At 31.9% G+C, this 19,988-nt stretch overlaps 1 protein-coding gene across 1 annotated transcript in view; it reads right to left on the bottom strand.

Annotated features, from left to right (window-relative positions):
• Nucleotides 1-19,691, bottom strand: part of LOC139485349 (PDZ domain-containing protein 8-like) — a 35,908-nt gene extending 16,217 nt beyond the window's left edge. Inside the window, exons 1-16 of the mRNA XM_071269769.1 lie at nt 19,218-19,691; nt 16,714-16,832; nt 16,057-16,135; nt 14,397-14,486; nt 13,394-13,570; nt 12,575-12,655; nt 11,961-12,174; nt 11,037-11,233; nt 9,185-9,267; nt 8,255-8,309; nt 7,378-7,845; nt 6,462-6,632; nt 5,433-5,576; nt 4,715-4,821; nt 3,208-3,414; nt 2,584-2,659 (exon numbers count right to left, since the gene is read on the bottom strand). Of these exons, the coding sequence (XP_071125870.1) occupies nt 2,584-2,659; nt 3,208-3,414; nt 4,715-4,821; nt 5,433-5,576; nt 6,462-6,632; nt 7,378-7,845; nt 8,255-8,309; nt 9,185-9,267; nt 11,037-11,233; nt 11,961-12,174; nt 12,575-12,655; nt 13,394-13,570; nt 14,397-14,486; nt 16,057-16,135; nt 16,714-16,832; nt 19,218-19,367 (2,418 nt within the window). The 5' untranslated portion in view covers nt 19,368-19,691. The remainder of the gene's footprint in view (nt 1-2,583; nt 2,660-3,207; nt 3,415-4,714; nt 4,822-5,432; nt 5,577-6,461; nt 6,633-7,377; nt 7,846-8,254; nt 8,310-9,184; nt 9,268-11,036; nt 11,234-11,960; nt 12,175-12,574; nt 12,656-13,393; nt 13,571-14,396; nt 14,487-16,056; nt 16,136-16,713; nt 16,833-19,217) is intronic.
• Between the last annotated feature and the right edge of the window lie 297 nt (nt 19,692-19,988).

Genomic DNA, 19,988 nt, shown 5'->3' with positions numbered 1-19,988 from the left:
CCTATCTTTCATTTGAATTGTTATATTGTCCCGTACATAAATATATGGTTAAGGGGTGGCGATCTTAACGGGTTTCAAATTCCCAAACAGGAGGGGGTGGGGTGACCCAAGGGACTCCCCCTATATTTCATCTGATTTGTTATATTGTCCCATACATGAATATATATGGTTTAGAGGTGGGGATCTGGACCATTTTTAAATTCTAAAACAGGAAGGGTGGGGTGACCCCCAGCGACTCTTCCTATATTTCATTTGATTTTTCATATTGTCACAAACATGAATATATATGGTTAAGGGGTGTGGATCTCGACCGTTTCCAAGTTCTCAAACAGGAGGGGGTGGGGTAGCTCCAGGGACTCCCCCCTATATTTCATTTTATTTATTATATTGTCCTATACTTGAATATATGCAGGGGCGGATTCAGGGGGGGGGGGGTGTTACGGGCGTGCACCCCCCTAAAATTTGCAAAGCATGGGTTGTTCTCAGCTTAATAAAGAATATTCTGATAATTTTACCTCCAATTTTGTGTAGCCTCGCTCTGCTGGGCGAAAATTTAACTTTGCGCCTCTCCTAACCTAAAATCCTGGATCTTGCCCCTCATATGGTTTAGGGGTTGGGAGCTCGACCGTTTCCAAGATATCAAACAGAAGGGAATAGAGTGGCCCAAAGAATGCCACCTATATATCATATGATTTACTTACATTTAGGTATATATAATATAGTTGCATTATTTGTGAAAATAAAGAAAGAAACTTTCAGCTACTTTAATTGACCCTTCGAAATTGCAGTAATATGTCTACACTTTAAAAGCATCTCACATGCATTATCATCATTTATCACTGATAAAAAAAATTTAGACTGTGACCATGAACATGTATATTGTTAGATATACTGTTCCCAGCTGGCACGCTGTAATGGATTTTTAAATTAAAATTTGTCAAAAAGTAACTGAGTTTCTGTATAAAATATTTTTCTGCTTTTTTTTCTTTTACATATATCTTTTGGTTTACAATTCTAGTGTTTATATTCATTTACCATGCATACATTTATTTTTTCACCTGCTTTGATTTATTTTGTAATTGAATTGTAATTGATCGCCAAACCCGCAATTATCCTTATCCGCTTCCGGAATCGGATCCGATATTGTAAAATTTTGTTTTCACGGCCGCCATTGTTATGTGTTTAGAATGTTGTTTTTGTCAATCAGATACGATTTTACTCGAATTTTTACAATATTTGTCGGCGATTTTCTGTATAAAGCTAGCGGTTGAACAAAATGAACATCGCTGTCATGAATAATAATGATAAAAATAAGTTTTTAGCTCGTTTGATTGGAGACTTTGGTGACTTGCATGGAAGGTTTGCAAAGTAATTTCTTATTTTCTTTCAAGTGGAAGGTGACTACGTCGGGCGTAGCTAGAAACCAACTATCCTAGTCGAAATTCCGCTTGCAAAAGTGGAAGGTCGCGGACCTCGGACCACCGCTAATTTGCACACCTGCCTCCAAATTGAAAAGCTACGAAAATTTCTTTTTCTAATTTGAAATTGCCGCCAACAGCATGAACAACTTATTATATAATAGACTACTGACGTAGTTATACTACGTATTGATGACAAACAATATTCCTACGACTTTTTCCATTTGGGAAATCTAAACTACTTGTCTTAAGAGATTTTCGGCGATTAAATATTTCATACAATTGTTCTTTGACATCTTAGCTAAAAGCACAAGTCATAATGAACTACACAAGGATTATTAATAAGCACTACTTCCTATGTGTAACTTCAAAACTTTTGGATAAATCGACGATCATTTAAGGCTTTTTCTGGTCATATTTTTTGTAATCCAGAATAAAAAGTATTAAAAAAGTGTTCAATTAGTTATATATAACATAGTAGCGAGCTAAATAATAACAATGGCAAGTATTTCAGCATTTATTGGGTAGAACAGAAATCTAGGGTGCTCGCATAATGCAGCTTAACTGCATAAAAATTTCAACAAATTTTCCATTTGTAAAGGAGCATTACTCTAGAACAGTATAAGTGACGCCATCAAAATTCTAAATTGATCTATGGTTTATGGTAAGAAGTATTGTGTATAAGTTTCATAACATTTGGTTGAGGAAAACTAAAGTTAGAAAACAGAAAAGAAAAATTCCTGAATTTTTCAATTGGTAAAGGGGCATAACTCTAGACGATAAAATTGACACCACCAAAATTCAAACTCCATCTATGTTTTATGATAATAAGCATTGTGTATAAGTTTCATAACATTTGTTTGAGGAAAACTAAAGTTAGAAATTTTTCCTATATGCTGACACAAAGTGTATTTTGTGTATGGAAAAACATTTTGTATGAAATTAATTTCATAGTATTATTCATATTTAATTTTAAACCCTCAAATACGTTGTTCATACCAAAGTGTGCAAACACTAAATAATACAGTTTTTGTAAACAATTTTTTCTCTGAATGCAAAATCTAATTTCACATTTCTGCTTTTTAAGAGTATTTTGGTTGTTTGATCAGTGTTTGAGCTTTATTTCATTTCTGAAGGTCTTTTTGTTTATTTTCTATACACCAACCTTTTTCCCACAGAAATGGCAGTAAGTAGCTGAAGTAAACTGGGTAGCTGTAAAGTCATGTTTACCAATCTCTAATCTGAAATATATTTATTTTACATTATTGTACAAAAATTTTGTTTTCTATTTGGGACTAATTATCTCTTTTTAAACTAGTTTTCTCTCTTTTTTTCATCTTTAAATTCAGACATAGATATGCATCATATCATAAGGAAATTAGGTATGCAATATCTCCGAACAATTTTTGTCAGTCAAACCCGGTCAAATTATGGCTTTGACCTTGAAGTCTAAGGAAATGTATTATGAACAAGAATATGTCCTAAGTACATGGATGCCCCATCTGCATGATCATTTTCTATGTTCAGTGGACCTTGAAAATGGGGTAAAATCTCTAATTTGGCATTAAAATTACAAAGATCAAAGGAACATGTGTACTAAGTTTCAAGTTAATTGGACTTCAACTTCATCAAAAACTACCTTGACCAAAAACTTTAACCTGAAGCTGGACAGACGGATGAACGAACGATCAAACGAAGAGACAGACCCACAGCCCAGAAAACATAATGCCCATGAATTGGGCATCAAAATTTGTTTAAATGATATTCACTAATTGAAAGCATCAAGTACCTGCTTTTTTGTCCCAACAATAATGAATCTGGTAAGGAAACAAACTCTTCAGAACTCTCCTTGTCTGATATGACCTTGACTTCAGGAACTCTCCTCTCTGTATCACCTGACTGACTTGATCCATACTTAAACCCTAGGGTGATATCACCATGACACATTCTGTGATCAAATCCTTGATGGCTCATATACTCCTGGAACTTTGTTCGACTGTAGAAAAAAAAAGATATTTCATAGTAAAACACATAATTTATTTATCCAAGATACATGGGCAATAAATAAACACTATTTTTTATGTTCTTTATTTTTTTTGTTAATATATTATGAGAAATAAATTAAAGGCTTCAGACAATATGCAATGTGATTTTTATTATAATTTATATTTCCAAGGGCATAACACATTAAAAATATTTGATCAGAATTTATTTTCAAAAGTGTCAGACATTGCTGATATAAACCTATGATACAAGTTTCATAAAATTCTAGCAAGAATTGAACACATGAGACTGAGAGAGTTAACATTGCAATTTTCTATCTGGTCCAAGTACATGGTTATTTCATAGTGCATTTCTTTTAAACAATAAATGAAAATAAAAAAAATTCCACCTGTGCTTTCTCAATAATATTTTTACAGTGTGTTGTACTACTTTTTTGACAAATTATATTAAAATTATAGAAACTTCATCGACTGTAACTCAAAATATGGACATTTTTAAGTGAACGGGGTCTTGAAATCTTTTGACAGCTTCCGAAATGCTAATTTTTAACCTTTATCAGCTGAACCAAATCACTACTTTACTATAGAATTCATGACCCAAATTATTTTACAATGTCATTTCACCATTTCACCAATATAACCAAGGAACATAACTCTTTTAAAAATGATTAAATGGCATAGAATTTCAACTTTGTCAATGACATTACTTAAATAAACCTGTGATTAAGGTTTCGTACAAATTTGGCAAGAATTGTACATATGATGATGCTTATAATGCAATTCTCCATAAAATTTATTTTTTTATTTTTCCAAGGGGCTTAACTCTTTCAAAAATAATTGATTGGCACTGATTTTCCAACTAGTACAAGACATTGCTGATTTAAACCTATGATATAAGTTTCTTGAAAATCTGAAGGATAACAAGACCAGACAGACAGATGGAAAGACAGACGCCAGGAGGAGGGGGTTAAAGAATGATAACTATAAGTGCTTTTATAACCGGTACCATATTCAATATGATTTAAAAGTAACTTTGGCCAAAAAAAAATCAAAGACAAAGTGAATATCTTGCAAAAGGAAAAACTTCAGCTAACATCCAGCTTTCTACTCCAATAGCAACCAAAATCTACTTTCAATTCCATCTCACAGTCTACAAATAGAATGGTCAATATCAACTTACTCTAGAATTTAAGATAAAATGAGATATAATCATGAATTCTGCTTTGTCAAAGAATGACATGATGAAAAATTTGAATTTGGTAAAAGTCAAATTCTGAGTAATTTTTAACTTACCTAACCCCAGCTATATTTTCTGGTGGAACTAAGTTAACACATCTTTGTGAATCTCTCTGAATTGTCAATAAACAATCCAATGATATATCTGCTAATGGCAAACTGATCTGTCAAAAAAAGAGAAAAAAAACTTTACACATGCATCATTATTTTTTTTATTGTTGAAATAATAGCTTATAAAAACTCATTAATGTCGTTTCATTCTCTATGCATATTCTTTTTGATCCTTAACGAACCGACTAAACAACAATAACAAAAAATATTGGCTTTTTTTTTTATGTACACTTCATACTTATATTGGTGAGATGCTGACTTTGTTGACTTGGTTTAATTGTTGTCCACAAATGTTGCTCTTAACCTTTTATCTGTATAAAATTTGTTATCATCATCAGAGAGGTTTATTTCTGTGTTTTAAAAAGAAAGATAGCAAAATTGAGAATGATTACAAATGAAAACTGCTTTAAATTGTCTCAATTTGAAATTTTTAAGAAAAGTAATCAATACTAGAAATAAATTTTCAGATAATATTTTTTTTTTTAACCGATATATTTACAAATTTAAGTATCATTTCATCAGTTTGGTAACATCAAATGTACTGACGCATTTATGGCAAGCATATATTTTTCTGTTTTCCTTAACAAACGCTTTTAGCCTGGAAAGAAATACATGTAGTTTCAAAACATGCAGAATTGTCACAACTAAATTTTCCATTACTTACATGCCCTATCAAGGTTTCTCTCCCAGGTTTAATAACTTTCTCATGTTTATCAAGTTTTGGTGGTACCCTACACCAGACACAAACATTGAGATATTTATCCTCTGGGCTTGTATAAAACACAAAGTCTTCATTCCAGTTGGGATTCTAAAAAAAAACAAATTTGAAATATTTTAGAATATTATTTTATTGGTATATCTTTTTCTGTCTTTAATGTTTTCTTTCTGTATTATTGACTTTCAGAGGCTAAAAAAACCCAATAAGGTCTTTATCCTTATGAATATTGAACTATACTGTTAGCCTAGAGCAACCTAATATTGGTAAAAATTATGATAACAGTCTAAGGACCATACTCTAAAATATAATCATGTCCTATATTAATGACATATTACAATTGGGATAGAGCTTAAGTGAATGAAGATATGATACCAGATTTTTCTCACTATTGTGAAGACCCATTGCTGGCTGTAAGATGTTTCCTGCTCTATGGGTAGGTTGATATCTCTCCAACACACTCCTTGTTTCCATTCTCTATTTTATGCATTTGACAATGTAGTGTGTGTATTTTTGAGAAAATAAGATTCAACTAGAGGCTCTAAGAGCCTGTGTCGCTCACCTTGGTTTATGTGCATATTAAACAAAGGACACAGATGGATTCATGACAAAATTGTGTTTTGGTGATGGTGATGTGTTTGTAGATCTTACTTTACTGAACATTCTTGCTACTTACAATTTTCTCTATCTATAATAAACTTGGCCCTTTAGTTACAGAGGAAAACATTTTGTAAAAATTTACCAAATTAATGAAAATTGTTAAAAATTGATTATAAAGGGCAATAACTCCTTAAGGGGTCAACTGACCTTTTTGTAGATCTTACTTTGCCGAACATTAATGCTGTTTACAGTTTATCTCTATCTATAATAGTACTCAAGATAATAACCAAAAACGGCAAAATTTCTTTAAAAAATATCAATTGGGGGGCACCAACCCAACAACCAGTTGTCCAATTCATCTAAAAATTTGAAACTTACCTGTTGCGCCTTGACTTCTTTAGTCTTTTTCATGTCAGCAAGACCTAGCTTTTCAACATCCTCTGATTTGATACTAACGCCATCTGGTGGTAATGATTTGACTTCCTGTTCCTTAGATGTTGGATCCTGATCTTCCTCTTCATCTTCTGATGCTGAATCATCACTATTGAGCTGTGTATAAAAAGCTGACTTATACAATAAGTTATCTTCATGATTCATAGTAAACTTACAAATAAGCTTAAAATAGAAGTAGTCCTTAATATTTGATAAGAAATAACAGAAAACAATTTCAATAGGTTTCAGAAAAGGTCAGACTTTAAATCGTCAACAAGCACAACAAGTTGCATTATGATATCAGATGCATATATATCTGTTGGCAGTTTTTCCAGAAATTGCATAAAATAATCTCACATTTTCATCCATTCTTCAAAAAGGCAATGATCAATGCATACAATAATATATAAATTTACAGTATTTGATTTGACATAACCTTCTGATTATTCATTCTCAGTATATTTGCTTTTCTGAGAAAATTGTATTGCTCCAATTCTACCAAGATGAAATAGAATTAATTTTAAATTCTATGTGCATTCAACTTTCATCAGTTCAGTGAAGAATATAGAATTTTTATGGATATATATGAAAGGGGGGGGGGGGGGGGTCAAAGGAGTCTTTATTAGAATTAAACACAAAATCACAATGATGGCAAGTACAAATTCATTTTTAAACTGTTATAAATTTTCAACAATAGATAAAGGAAGATGCGGTGTGAGTGCCAATGAGACAACTCCCATCCAAATAACAATTTATAAAAGTAAACCATTTTTGTTATAAATCAATAAACTTGATTTCAAACAAAAATGAGCAACTTATGCAAACAAGTATAAGAGAAGAATATCTGTGGGTTAAAACTTACCAAAACAAAGCCTGGATCACTGTTAGTACGATTTTTAATAAAGTCTCCAGATTGAGTGACAATTGGAAGTTCTGATGGCTGGTCATCTTCTTCTTCTTCCTGTCCATTTATGCTTCTGGTCAACTGTCTGGAATCCATTGATTTTGAGATTCTGTGACCTGTTGGTGATTTAGGAATATTCAACTCTGATTGGCTAGTTGTTGTCATGGAGACAGAACCCTCTGATACAGTGTGACTTTTGACCCTCCTTCTTAAGTACTCTTTCCCTGTGGTGACCAATGACAAAACCTTTCTATGGGGACTACTTGGAGTGGATAAAGATCTTCTGTCTCTGGTGATTTGATTGGATGATAAAGAATTTTCTGTTTCTCTTTGTTTATCATCTGAGTCACATGGTTTAATGACAATGTTTATATAATCATCTTTGACTGCAGGATCTTTTATTTTACTACTTTCAGAATCTTGTACCTAAACAAAATTAAATTATTAACAAAAAAATATGCTGAAGTCAGAATTGTCCAATTTAAAAATCATTATAGCGGTCCCTATTTCTAGCTAACATTTCAAATAAAATTGAATTGATTAAATCCCCCAGATAAAAATTAAGCCAAGGTTGTATGGTATGAAAAAGGGTCAGTAACCTAATTTTAAATAATAGTGTACTTTTCAAAACAGATGTAACAACATGATACTGTTACATGTTTTTATCGGTAATAAATGAACGTCTTTTAATAAATTTTCAATTGTTTTTAACTATCTATCATAATTTTTTAAATGATTCTACTTGTTTTTCCACATACATTTAAATTTTATGGTATTTATAAAATGTGAAGGAGCCGGATATTCTAGTAACACTAACTGATTTATAGGAACCAACCTTAATATAATCTTCGGAAGACCCAGTTTTAGCTCTCTCCAGTCTAAGCATAACACTAGAATTAAATGAAAATACAAATTGACAAATGGGTGTGAGATGATTCCTTTCACTGTACATGGCATTTAATTTATCTTCTTATTATTTACTGCAGAAATGTGCATCCGGTGCAGTAAATGGTTTTGTGCAGGAGAAAACTATGCAATTAACCGAATTATGCTTTTAAGCAGTATGCAATTAAGTGGAGTCGACTGTACCAGTATATGTCTGATCTACTTCTGAGTTGATACCTCACTTCTGGAGTCAGTTTCACCAAAAAACTTACGAGTAAGATTGATCGTAAGTCATGAACAATTAAGTATACTTACGACAAATCTTAATCGAAGTTTTTCTTGTAAAACCGACTCCAAGTCCCTGGGAGTATCAACAGACAAGTAGTTCAGTACTAAGGTACTAGCATAAAAATAGGAAAATTGTTTTATTGAAATTTGACGGTTATATAACTTAAGATATCAATTGAAATTAAGGAACATGCATAGTTTTGATCCATTGTCCAGGCTATATGTTTGGTACTTTTTGATTTTATATCTGCTCTTCAAACTTTGTACATGTATTAGATTTCGGACTTTCAAATAAGTTGGCAACAATTCAAGCATCACTAGAGACAGTATTGTCTTATCTACATCTGTTGCAGCAGAATTGGTAGAGTTTAATGTTGTTTAATTCAAATCATTCTGATAACAAACTAACTTGAATAAAGGAGGATAAAATGTTGTGTTATTTGTCATCAAATTTTTTTAATTTCCTTTAATCTTGAAATATTTCCATATATATGTATCATGTGGGGTTTTCTTAGTTTCATATTCAATTTCTGAGTGCTCATGGTGCTTTATAAAGAACAAGGTCTATATGATGAAAGGACATCATGCTTACCTATCATTTACATTTCTGAGAATTTTTCCAGCTTGTTTTACTGATGTTATTCTTGTCATGCCTACACTTACTAGTACATCACCCTGAAAACAAAATAGACAAATTACATTATCAAAATTTACTACAGCCTATAATATAGGGTGTAGAGGAATGGAACAGCAGGAAATAATAGTTTTCAATGTCATAGAATATTATTGACACAAATCTATTACACTAACAAAATACATGTTAAAAAGTGTTTTATGAAAGGGTGATCTTCATTAATCTTTCAGGTGTTTTCTGACCCTTTACCATGATTTATGAGATGCCTTAATAATATTTACTTAGTGGTGTAATGTTTTTATTTTTTCATTTTGTATCTGTTTGAGATCTAACGAACCCTAAGTGGGGCATACAAAGCCTTGTATAATAACCCTAAGTGGGGCATACAAAGCCTTGTATAATAACCCTAAGTGGAGCATACAAAGCCTTGTATAATAACCCTCAGTGGGGCATACAAAGCCTTGTATAATAACCCTCAGTGGGGCATACAAAGCCTTGTATAATAACCCTCAGTGGGGCATACAAAGCCTTGTATAATAACCCTCAGTGGGGCATACACAGCCTTGTATAATAACCCTCAGTGGGGCATACAAAGCCTTGTATAATAACCCTCAGTGGGGCATACAAAGCCTTGTATAATAACCCTCAGTGGGGCATACAAAGCCTTGTATAATAACCCTAAGTGGGGCATACAAAGCCTTGTATAATAACCCTAAGTGGGGCATACAAAGCCTTGTATAATAACCCTAAGTGGGGCATACAAAGCCTTGTATAATAACCCTAAGTGGGGCATACAAAGCCTTGTATAATAGCCCTAAGTGGGGCATACAAAGCCTTGTATAATAGCCCTAAGTGGGGCATACAAAGCCTTGTATAATAGCCCTAAGTGGGGCATACAAAGCCTTGTATAGTAGCCCTAAGTGGGGCATACAAAGCCTTGTATAATAGCCCTAAGTGGGGCATACAAAGCCTTGTATAATAGCCCTAAGTGGGGCATACAAAGCCTTGTATAATAGCCCTAAGTGGGGCATACAAGCCTTGTATAATAGCCCTAAGTGGGGCATACAAAGCCTTGTATAATAGCCCTAAGTGGGGCATACAAAGCCTTGTATAATAACCCTAAGTGGGGCACACAAAGCCTTGTATAATAACCCTAAGTGGGGCATACAAAGCCTTGTATAATAACCCTAAGTGGGGCATACAAAGCCTTGTATAATAACCCTAAGTGGGGCATACAAAGCCTTGTATAATAACAAGCAGATATCTTAAATAATTTTTTCAATATACTGCCTTTCTGTTTAAGGCATAAAAATTACTGTAAATTCAGAAATTCAGAAATTATTACGATAAATGTGATAGGGATAAAATGGTAACAATTAAAACTCGCATTTTGTAACTTTTTTTATATGAATCAAACAGGATTTTTCTGAATCATTGTGAATATCGCAAACATTTAAATCACATTTTCTTCTAAAATGGCATAATCGCAATAATAAATGCACGCAGTAATTTCTGAATTTACAGTACATAATCTATAATTAATATTTAGTGTTATAAACTAAAAGAGGGTAGGTCAATGATGGCAAAATATTTGTTTAAATAATGTTTACATTAAACATTTTACTACATTTTGACACGAACAGTATCTACAAAATGGGTTTTGACAAATGACAATAAAAGATAAAGGTTAAGTTGATGCTAATGGTTGCTAAAACAGACAATTGACCTTTCTTTTTCTTTGGAAGACTTCTAAAAAGATGTGTGTAATTTGCAAATACATGAATTCTCTGAATAATCAATTCTACACTACCTTCCTAATATCAGTTGCTGATGCTGGAGAATTAGGAGTAACGTTGTCAACGACAACCACATCTTCATACTTCTCCAACATAAAATCATCTTTAAAAGTTAGTCCTATCGATTGTGCTGGACCTTTTATTATCTTCACTTCATACACTACCCATACTTTCTTTCTTAGCTCTTCATACTCAAGCCATCTTAATTTGTCTGAAATAGGTATACAGCATTTTTATGTTGCAGATTATAGTTTATGTAATGCAATATGTGACATTATTAATTTTTTTTTTTTAAACTGTATCTATTGTTGATTCATGAATATTCATTGGATACTAATTTTCGTGGATTTAGTGCAAATAGGAGTACCACAAATTCAAATGTACAACCAATTACCTAATTTCTAAATCAAAGAATGCAGACTTTGCCAAAACCACAAAATTTAAATATCTATGAATATGCAAATTTTCCTTAAACCATGAAAATTGGTAACCATGAAAACTAAATGCATCCACAGTATATACATGTACAAATGCATTAACATAATGGAAAGAACTTAGTACCTTTTCAATTTACTTTTTATTGAATATAAACCCTTCTCTTTTTACGGAAAAGCTATACATCTGTCTACACATTTAAAAGTTGAGCATATATTTATCTAGTTTACAAGTTCCATACAGTGTACAATTTTCAAATAAACCTTATTGATCCCTGCATCAACTGTAGTTGTTGAGAGGATTTACAGCTACCGTAGAGATAATAAAAAAAAAAAAAAAAGAAGATGTGGAATGATTGTCAATGAGACAATTGGTGACCTAAAGTTGGTAATTTCTGTGTCATTTAGTCTCTGGTGGAGATTTGTCTCATTGGCAATCATTTTTGCTTTGTCTTCAACAATGAACAAAGCCCAAAAGCATAGTCAGCTACATAAGCTACTTACCAACACTCAGCGTACAAAATAGATATCTCTCAGCCTGCTCTACTAACAAACTGGAACAGTTTATGACCTTCACCTCCAGTTGACCTTCACCTATTAGATTTCCTTTTAAAGAAATGTCTTTTGGGTTATAGGATTCATCAGGAGGGATAAAAAATGGCTTATATCTCATCTTGTAATGAGGCAGTGTGTGTCTTTTTCTAAGAATTCTCTTTATCTGTAAACATATCAAATAATTGTAAGTTAAGGTCTTGTCCATTACATTACAGCAATATAAGCAAAGCATTTTGTTAAAATCTTTAAACAGGACTATTAATACTTTTTCATATCTCTATTATTACAATTTCAAAATTTTTTCAACTAAAATAGATTAATATCAAATAAATATCTGTGTTAATGTCATAATATTATCAATTTAATAGGTATAAAATATGATGATCTTATTTACATTTTAATCAAAACAATAACCGAAAAATTCCCCTCTTTTTTCTTTGTATTTTTCTATTGAACAATTTGAATTTATATATTTTATTTTCAGACTTTATTTAAAACAAAGTTAGCCTTAACGTAGAAAGGACTCTTCCTAACTAGAAGAGAGTTGAATTTGCAAAACAAACCTGACTGATGATCAGAGAGGTAACTTGTGGTACAGGACGGCCTCCAAATTTAGATTCCACCTCAAATTCTACAACTGGATCCTTAACAAAAAGTCAACAAATTCTATTAATAAAAATTGGAGTAAAAACAAAATTTTGAAATTTATAGAACACACAAAGGCACAATCCATCAATTTTTTTTTTATCTCTATTGCAGATTTACAAGGTTTGGATTTTAAATGTAAAACTTGAACATGCAAATATGAGTTTATGAGTGTAATTTCAAATAGTATATCTGTGTACATACAGCACCATTGTTAACTTAAGCTTATAAAAAAATGTTAGTTTTTTAACCTAATTTCTGAACAATTAACTGCCATTTTCATCATAGCAGATTATCTCCCTTATTACATTGGTAACTTTGGTATCATTAACGCCTTGTGTTCATGTTTCATTAGCCATATGTTGTGTTAAATTATTTTTGCACAGTGGCTCCCAAAATATTTCATTAAAAACTGACTTCATTGATTATACCTTATAGATTTACTTAATAGTGTAAATGTCAGATATCATTGAATACAGCTGAAATCATTTAACATACACATGATACAGCTACGCCAACAAGTGTAATTGTATTAAACTATTATATCTTACATGTTTACTAAATTTTGAAGATGTCAAATAAGATTTATATATTCTAACACTGCTTTAACATGTTTTAAGAAAAAAATGTTAGAATTTTCAATGTGAAATTGAATTAAAAGCAAGTATAACCACTTGAAACTGCTGTCTCCCAAAAAAAAGTCAGTAATAACTGAATATGAATTGCTATAAACATACTTCATAAAATGTAAAAGACCAGTGTGTATAAGGATTACGTGTAAACTGTAACCTTCCAATGCCCTTCAATTTTGTAACAGTCACAGATAAATATGCCCACTTTTTGAAAACTAAATCTATTTCTATGGCAAGCTGAAATCCCCCAGTATAGTCAAGATCTGCCATAATGTCCAATTCCTGCAATGAATAAATATATATAATTATAATTAAAAATCAAGAGAAAATAAATATAATTGACAGGGCATTGTTTTTTATTTCATTTAAAAATATGATGAATTTACTAATATTTACATTTGTACAACAATATAGTCAAATAGTTGTTTCTAAAGGATTCAACTGTATATCTGAAAACAGATAAAATAAAATAGTTATGTTTACTAGGAATTGTAGGGTGAAATTAGGTCGTTTACTGATCATTTTCTAATGTTCAATTAAACTATGACTAAAGCAACCATTTTCTGCATTTACAGATATTTTAAACGTTAGAGGGGGAAAAATCCAAAATTGCAAAAACATCAACTAAAGTACCTCTAAATGTGGTTTTGGCTTTATTGTATTTTTATTTTGCTTTCTCATTTACATGTACCAGAGATAGCTATTTAGTGGATAGTCCCATCGCTGCTTTATAACATTTCTGTGCAATTTTACCATAGATCAAAATTAGGCAGGTATTACTTAGCCAAAAGTCAAATCAATTGCTGGAAGGTTGTGATAAAAATAACTTGCACATGTATGATGAATGATCTTTTTGAAAACTTTGATCATGTGAGATGTTCATGATGTTCTGAATCAGACCCAGTATGGTACATGTATAATAAAAGATGAATATGAAATTAATAACTTTGTCATAGGTTAAATAGCAATAAACAGATTATCATTGGCCATCTCAACTTGATTGCTTTTCTCACTTTCACAACTACTGGCTCAAGTGAGAAAATCTATCTTGTTGAGATATTCTATAAATAATCTATAAATATTGTATTTTAATAATTGAGTACCATACCTCTAGCGATTCATCCTCTGACAGTTTTACTGTGTCTACAGCTACACAATTTATAACTGGAAATGTTGGTCCTAAATTGAAATCTCTTAACTAAAATACAAAAACATAAAATTCATAATACAAAACATAGGTGTGATTTGTCCTAAAAACTGTGTAAATAAATTATATGAATTTGGTTCAATGATCCAAAACATGCAATATCACAATTTACGATTTAGGAGAACAGTGAATCCCAGTAATAGTATTTACATATACACTTTTATTTGGCTTTGCAGAAGTAATATTAGTAAATTTTATCATTGTAGTAAATGAACCATTTCTAATATATATTCTTCAATTGTCTGTTATCTTTCTAAACTAAATAGAAGGCAAGTCATTTTTTGCAATGAATTTAGATGATATTTTATAATTCAATGTCGCTTGACCATGAACTAGTGGGAAGGGCATGAAAATGGTTTACATACTGAGATGAATAGATAATTACTTGATAGAAAATATCATTGTTTTTTGTAAGTAGATCATATCAATCTAACTGTAGCAGAAAACTTAACAATTGTAGATGTTGTTGTCGTCACAGGAGAAGCAATTCATATGTGTTCCTTTCCCTTACTTTCATCTCAGGCAAGACAATAAACAGCTGCGCCATGAGCGCATGATATGCCCGACGTCTTATGTGGAAGTTTTATGCAATAATCATAAATAGTTCCTGAGAAAATTTTAAGCAATAACAATTTATTGTTTTTGAGACACCCTGTTTTTTTTTTTTTACAAAAAAATAAATATCACTAAAATAAAATTTTGAATCAAACCAAAAAGTATCTAGATCTTTAGATTAATATAACAAAGAAGTGTGTAAAGTTTCAAGTAATAATCATAAATTGTTTTTGAGATACTGCGTGACATGTAAAAAAAAACATCCCCTTTTTTACAAAATACTCATTAACTCAAAAATAAAATTTTGAGTCATCACCAAAAAGTATACAGATCTTAAGATTAATATAACAAAAAAGTGTGTAAAATTTTAAGCAATAATCATAAATCGTTTTTGAGATACGGCCCGAAATGTAAAAAAAAACCTCCCCCTTTTTTACAAAATACTAAATAACTCAAAAATGAAATTTTGAATCATCACCAAAAAGTATACAGATCTTAAGATTAATATAACAAAGAAGTGTGTAAAGTTTTTTAAAGCAATAATCATAAATCGTTTTTGAGATACAGCGCGACATGAAAAAAAACCCCTCCCCCTTTTCTACGAAATACTCAATAACTCAAAAATGAAATTTTGAATCATCACCAAAAAGTATACAGATATTAAGATTAATATAACTAAGAAGTGTGTAAAGTTTTAAGCAATAATCAAGAATGGTTTTTGAGATACTGTGCGACATGTGAAAAAAAACATACCCCTGTTTTAGTTACAAAGTGCCGTAACTCAAAAAGAATACAGATCATTTGACCATTATAAGAAACAACTATATTAAGTTTCATGAAATTTGGATAAGTTGTTCTCAAGTTACGGTGCGACATGTTTATGCTGGACAGACAGATGGACAGACAGACAGACGGACGGATGGATACCGGACATTTGTATACCATAATACGTCCCGTCAAAATTTTGACGAGCGTATAAAAACCAGTGCACTATTTTCAGACTTACTGTTATCTTTTCTATTAATTTTCCTGTTGTACTCTGAAGCATATCGTTGAATTCTATGTTCATTTTCTTTGTTACCCATCTGAAAATTGAAACAGAAATACAGGCTATGAATATACATATCTGGCATACAAGTATATCTATCAAAACATATATATTGAATAAAGTCACTGTCAAATCATGTGTCATCAAGGCTAAGGAACCTGTTGTTCAAGGGTTGCCCTTTGTTGATGTGGTACATCATGGTACATACAATGTAAGTATTTCAAGTTTTTTTTATATAGATTAGACTCTGTTTTCCTGTTTGAATGCTTTTACATTCCTAGTCATTTTGGGGGCCCTTTATAACTTGCTGTTTAGTGTGACTCAAGGCTCCATGTTGACAACCATTCTTAGACATTTTTTTTAACAAATTGTGACTGGCACTCATACCACGTCTTCTCATAAATGTACATGTACATGTATCTATTTTCTTCTAATCTTAAAAAAATGTGATTTGTAACAGTATTTATATTTTTTTTTATTTTCAAATCATTAACCATGTTAACAGGTTAAAATTAGCCTAATATGTACGTCTCCTTTATAAAAGTTGACTTTTAAAAGCATGTGAACTGTGTGGCTATTAAAACTAGCTTCAATCATGAATGTGTGAAACCATACCTTCGAACACGATTTGTATCTCGTAGCTCTTTGAATAAAAACTGAATGACCAAATTTAATGCTATACATGATTCTTTGCGTCCTTTCTGATCCTGATCATGTATTACTGCTAGCAATTCCTGTAAAACATTATCAGAACATGCATCATGTTACAAACCTTTTACATGTAATGTTTATGCATGGTGTGACAGGATTGCTTCCCTTAGAAAAACTTAGTAGATACTTAGTCAGCCGTAAGCAGTTGAGCTAAGGAAGTACTTCTTTAGCTCAGTCGGTTAGTGCGCTGCCTTGTAACACAGAGGTCTCGAGTTCGAGTCCCGGTGGAGACAAGCAATTTTGTAATGAAATTCGTGCTCTACGGTTACATTGGCGCCCAACAATAATAACCCACTGTTAGAAGAATTACCTAGCCAGGTTAAAATATAAATATAAAAAAGATGAAAATATCATCATTATAGAGTATAATGACTCTTGAGGTGGGGGCGGTGTGACGGGATTGCTTCCCTTAGAAAAACTTAGTAGATACTTAGTCAGCCGTAAGCGGTTGAGCTAAGGAAGTACTTCTTTAGCTCAGTCGGTTAGCGCGCTGCCTTGTAACACAGAGGTCCCGGGTTCGAGTCCCAGTGGAGACAAGCAATTTTGTAATGAAATTTGTGCTCTCCAGTTACAATGGTATTTCTTATTTATTAAAGAATCAACTCTTTATTTTTTTATTTAATGAATGTTCAACTCTTTGAGTCCTAAAGAATGTTTTCTTGTATACAGTATACATACTACAAAATGTACATAGTGTGTTTACCTGGAACATGAACATGAAGACCAAAACTTGGTCTATACCTGCTTTGCTACATGCATTTTATTGAGGTAGCAAGTGTACTAATGAGTTTTATACAATAGCGACATAAAATTACCACAGTGATCGAAAATACAGAGAGATTATAGTGTCAATTGCAAGTTGACACTTCTAAAGACTAAAAATACTAAAGCTTAAAGATGAAGCATAAGGATGAAGAAAATTTCCAAACTATATTTAGTTTGACTTGAAATAAGTACTTTCATAAATATCAGAGCTCCAGATAAGAATTCACAAATTGGGTTTTTTACCCACCATTTTCTTATATAATTGGGTGATAAAGTTTTTTGATTGCATTATCAATTCCAAGTCACCCCTCATGTTAATATCAAATTGGGTTTTTCACCACCAAGCTCCTTAATGTATTGGGTTTTTTCATCAACACAATATTGAATATTTAGGCAATATCAACCCCAGATTTTTTTCCATCTTAAATATGTTTCTTTCTTTGTTTAGCTGTTTTATTTGGTTTAGGGTTCGGGTTAGGGTTATTTGCTAGCTGTTTTATTTGGTTTATTGACGAGCAATTGTAGGTTTGATTTGTGTTCCGTTTCAAACCTTCTGCTAGTTTTGTATTTTCTCATATAAACTGTAAAAAAACCGGATATTGTGTATTCACAGGCACTCGTCCTATACCTTTATATAATAAATTCTGAGATCAGTGCCTGTGTGTGTATTCATTAATTAACCGTAAAATGAAGAAAAAAAAAATAGTATATAAACTCTAATTATACTTGAATGTTTTTGTTTTATTCCAATTTTCATAAATCTGGGTTTATTTGTCTTTTATTAGAACTTTTGGTTTCTGATGCTTTATCATGTCATAATTGATTTGGCCTTTCATCTTTCCAACTGATTTCGTTTTTGAGGAAACCCTGCTTTTATTAGCAATGTTCTCGTTAAGGTACGCACACACGCCCGTGTGTTCGATGGACGCTTCCTAAAAACACTGGCTGAGTCTTGTTATCATCATAACTTTCCCTAAGCTTTTCAAAAGAAGCAGAAAACATGCTTCTATTCAATATTTTTACCGGACATTCACTTTTGTTTTAATTCAATGTATGTTATGATAAATCCCGAGCAATGCGAAAAAAAATATGACTTCATGACACACGCTAATTGGATAAACGCCGAGAAGATCGAAATGTTTTCAAAAACACGTGTAGCTATTGAGCAACGGAAAACTCTAACAGGGACCCATTTCAGCTACTTGATGCAGGGATCTATTTTTAGAACGAAAGGAAATTTCCAATTATAAATATTATAAAAATAGTTTACGCGTCGACTGTAAACAGATAAGGGTAAATAACGCAAATGGTGGCCAATAAAAGGGTTGAGAACTTATGGTTTTGGATTATAATTGGGTTTTCCTTTGAATTAATTGGGTTATTGAACCCTGCAATGGGCAATTGCATTGGGTTTTTTATTATTTGTATTGCGTGATCACGCAAATACGCAGCTTATCTGGAGCTCTGAAATATACTGTAATGTAAAACTAAGTAATGAACATGTTTGAATGTAAATTTTCTTTGAACAATAGTTTTGTGAAATATTAAACAGAAAAGACGTTGACCATGATGACAGATGTTGTAAAAATTTTAGGTCTCAAACAACCTATAGACTTTTTTGTTTTCTATCTCCTTTTTCTCACCTTTGGCAATTTATATTGACAGAACTGTGGTTTGTGGGAAATTGGTTCTACAGGAATGGCAAGAAGTCGTCTTCTGATGACAAATGTCTGGATTAGAATAGTAACCACAACACCAATAATAAAAGAGGCAAGACACAACGCCACCAACATTCCACTTTTCTTCAGCTCACCATTATTATTGATACTTAATGAGTTATTTGTTCATGTATGACAAATTAAGAAAATTGTCAATGTTTTTGTTTATTTTCATTTTTCTGTCTGCAACTACCTCCGCCGTTTTGGTGTGTATTTTTTGTGCTTTGGTGTACTTGTTTGTATTATATACATAGATTGAGTTTTAAGAGGTGTGTCTAGAACATATTCAGATTTATTTTGTGTTCCAATTCCACATCATGTTGTCACAAAAATAAATAATATTTCGATTTTTCTGCTCCTGATTCGTGTGAATGAAGAGTTCTAACAAGGGGACGTAATTATTCGCGCGAGAATTGTGCATCTGAATACCGACAGTAGGTTGAATCCAACGTTAAGATAGAAATAACACCAAGTACAAGTGTCACCTCGACACCTGTCCAAAAAGAATTACAGTGCTTCTCAGTTTGATATTTTTATGTCAGCTTTTTATTCGTGATTTTCATCGTTCCTCACGCCAGAGACACCCAGAGTTTCTAAATAAGATCTAAGAGACTGGTAATTTTCTTTCATTTGGGGTAACCAGTTGGAGAAAACATAGGATTTTTTTATATTTTTTTCTAGTGGGGTAAATTGTTT

Source organism: Mytilus edulis, chromosome 8, assembly GCF_963676685.1.
Source record: "Mytilus edulis chromosome 8, xbMytEdul2.2, whole genome shotgun sequence".
Classification (NCBI taxonomy): Eukaryota; Metazoa; Mollusca; class Bivalvia; order Mytilida; family Mytilidae; genus Mytilus; species Mytilus edulis.
This window is presented reverse-complemented; position numbering and strand designations above follow the sequence as displayed.